Genomic DNA, 3738 nt, shown 5'->3' with positions numbered 1-3738 from the left:
TTTGGGGGTTTTTTTTTCATAAAGTACGGTTATGTTCATATGTTGGACCATTGCATGTTGATTATTGATGTGATTTTGTTAATCTTGGACTTAATTTACATTTTGTATTCCACTAGAAACTTAAATAATTAAGAAATATGAAGATTATGCATCCCGTATCAGTTTGACATCTTTTAAAATGGATTTTCAATTAATTTATTAGTCACGTGAATATTGACTATATAGATGCTCTCGTATTAATTATATAAATTATTGATGAAACTATTTTGATTCCGATGCATATATGGTAGACACTACGATGTGATCTTATGCTATTACGTACTCTGCTACTACTAATAAAAAAATCTAGAATGAGTTCAAGCAGAGTGATAAGGACATTGTCAAAAAGTCATATATTATTAAATTCTTGTTTATTGGTTTATGAGATTTAAAGTTTTTAATTAAATATATGTGGGACATGTATTTGTTAGAGATCAAATGGACAAAACTTGGATTACACGAAAGCGTACTACGCCTGAATTTCAACAAGGGGTTGAAATTTTTATTCAGTTTGCCTTGAAACATAAAAAAAAGGGGAGAAAATATGTTGTCCTTGTAAGACTTGTGGAAATATGGGTATGGTGTCTAATGAAAATGAACTACGAGATCATATTTTTTGTAATGGGTTTTTGAAGAATTATATTGAATGGGTTTGGCATGGTGAGGGAATATTAGATGATGATATTAACTACGATGATAATGTAGTGGGCTTAAATAATGTTGATGATGATTATGAAGATAATCAGTTTGAAGAGATGTTACATGATATGGAGGAAAATATGGATGAGAGGGGACATGTTTTTGATAGTTTATTAAGTGATGCTAATAAACCTTTGTATGCTGGCTGCTCCAAGTATACTAGACTTTCTGGTGTACTAAAGTTGTTCAAAATAAAATCAAAACATGGGTGGAGTGATAAGGGTTTCACAGATTTGTTGGAATCATTGATAGATATGCTTCCCGAAGGTAATGAGCTTCCAAGTTCTACATACCAAGCAAAGAAAATGTTGTGTCCAATGGGTTTAGATGCTGAGAAGATACATGCTTGCCCAAATGATTGTGTGTTGTACCGAAAAGAGTACAGTGACTTGCATGAATGTCCAAAATGTGGGACTTCACGATATAAGGTGAGTAATGATGGTGAAATTGTCAAAGGAGGGGCTCCTGCCAAGGTGCTTTGGTATTTGCCTATTGTGCCAAGGTTTAAACGTTTATTCGCTAATGTTAATGATGCAAAGAATCTAACATGGCATGCTGATGAGCGCGAAAAAGACGGAATGCTTCGATATGCAGCAGATTCCCCACAATGGAAACATATTGATGATGAGTTTAAAGAATTTGGTTATGAAGCAAGGAATTTAAGTCTAGGCTTATGTACTGATGGAATAAACCCATTTGGTAACATGAGTAGCCAACACAGCACCTGGCCAGTTTTGTTGGTGATTTATAATTTACCACCTTGGCTAATTATGAAGCGTAAGTACATTATGTTGTCATTATTGATTTCAGGACCTAAGCAGCCAGGGAATGACATAGATGTATACTTAGCACCATTGATTGAAGATTTAAAAAAGTTGTGGGATGAAGGCGTACCTATGTTTGATGCTTATCGAAATGAGTCTTTTACGTTGCGTGCCATGATTTATTGCACAATTAATGATTTTCCAGCTTATGGGAATCTATCTGGTCACATGACTAAGGGATATAAAGCATGCCCAATTTGTGAAGATGATACAGAAGCTATTCATCTACCGAAAAGTAAGAAGTTGTCGTATAAAAAGTATAGGAGATGGCTTCCTCGTAATCATCCCTACCGTAAACTTCGAAAGGAATTTGATGGAAAACCCGAGCAGGGAACCGCTCCTATTCCTCTAACAGGGAAACAAGTTTATGAGCGGGTTAAGGACATCAATTGTGTTTTTGGCAAACCTTACAAGGCTCCGGGTGACAACGTTTGCTACAAAAAGATGTCTACATTTTGGATCTTGCCGTATTGGAAGCATCTATCAGTGAGACATTGTATAGATGTGATGCATGTTGAGAAAAATGTTTTTGATAGTCTTATCGACACACTTTTAAACATACCGGGTAAAACTAAAGATGGTAAGAATTCTCGGGGCGACATGGTTAAGGTGGGCATACGACCTGAATTGAAAGCTATAAAGAAAGGAAAGCGCCATTACTTACCTCCAGCATGTTACACTTTATCAAAAAAAGAAAGAAGGCTTTTGTGCGAGTCTTTACATGGTGTGAAAGTTCCTCATGGATATTCCTCAAATATCCGTAATCTTGTCTCGATGAAAGACTTGAAATTAATTGGGTTGAAATCTCATGATTGTCACACACTTATGCAAGAGATTTTACCTGTGGCAATTAGATCAATTTTACCAAAAAAAGTGAGACGCACCATAATTCAGTTGTGCTTATTTTTCAAAGCCATTTGCTCAAAGGTAATTGATCCTGGAAAGTTAGATTTTTTGCAAGCACAAGTAGTTCTCACACTATGCCAGCTTGAAATGTACTTTCCACCCTCTTTTTTTGACATTATGGTGCATTTGATACTTCACCTAGTGAGAGAGGTTAAATTATGTGGACCTGTTTATCTTAGGTACATGTATCCATTTGAGCGTAATATGGGTGATTTAAAAGGGTATGTGAGGAACCGATCTCGACCTGAGGGTAGCATAATTGAGGGATATTTAAGTGATGAGGTCTTAGGATATTGTATTGATCACTTAGCAGAGCTTGAAAAGTTTGGTCTGCCTATACCTCGTCATGATGAGGATAGGATTCAAGGTCAAGGTACAATTGGACGTCGAGTCGTCATCCTTAGCCGCGAAAAACTTAATCAAGCATATTTGTATATCCTACAACAAAGTGTGGAGGTGCATCCTTATTTGCAAGAACATATGAATCATATAAGGCTTGAAAATCCTGGAAAAAATGAAAAGTTTCTGAGAGATAAACACAACCACTCATTTATAAAGTGGTTCCAGAATAAGGTTAATTCTCAATTAAGTCAAACACCAGGTGATGTTTCTGAAGACATTAAATGGTTAGCATTTGGGCCACCTTCTAATGTTGTATCTTATTAGGGGTATGATGTCAATGGGTATTGTTTCTACACCAAGCAAAGGGATGATAGTAGTACCATGCAGAACAGTGGTGTTACTTTGGTTGCGTCTGGTCTGCATTTTTCTAGTGCAAAGGATAATAGACCGTGTCATGCAAAGATGTCATATTATGGTGTAATTGAGAACATATTTGAACTCGACTTCATTGAGTTTAAGGTGCCCGTGTTTCAGTGCAAGTGGGTGGATGTAAGTAAAGGTATCAAAACTGATGATATGGGATACACATCAGTAAATTTTGATAAACTAGGTCATTTAGATGAACCATTCATAATGGCATCGCAAGCAAAACAAGTGTTCTACATGAAAGACCCAGTTGAAAATCATTGGTCGATAGTGATTCAAGGAAAGAGAAATGGTGTGGCAGTAGCAGACCTTGTTCATGATGAGGAAGAATTTTGTCAAACTGATGAGATTCCTATGTTTTCATTATATCAAAGTGTACCACTAAATGTAGATGACTTAACTGAGCATTATTTGCGCGATGATCATAATGAAGGTGTATGGGTTAACAAAAATCCAAGTAATGAATAAATAGGTGATAATTTTTCCTTTTTTTATTTTTCAT

General features: G+C 35.8%; 1 protein-coding gene across 1 annotated transcript; it reads left to right on the top strand.

Moving 5' to 3' along the window:
• The first annotated feature begins 611 nt into the window (after window positions 1-611).
• LOC145583862 (uncharacterized) lies at window positions 612-3134 on the top strand. The gene has a single exon (XM_081640822.1). It carries the CDS (start codon window positions 612-614, stop codon window positions 3132-3134), a length of 2523 nt encoding a protein of 840 aa, XP_081496948.1.
• Window positions 3135-3738: the final 604 nt, after the last annotated feature.

This window comes from Chenopodium album, chromosome 16 (genome assembly GCF_948465745.1).
Source record: "Chenopodium album chromosome 16, dcCheAlbu1.1, whole genome shotgun sequence".
In the NCBI taxonomy this organism is placed as follows: domain Eukaryota; kingdom Viridiplantae; phylum Streptophyta; class Magnoliopsida; order Caryophyllales; family Amaranthaceae; genus Chenopodium; species Chenopodium album.
Note: the sequence above shows the minus strand (reverse complement) of the source record. Positions and strands in the feature narration are given on the sequence as shown.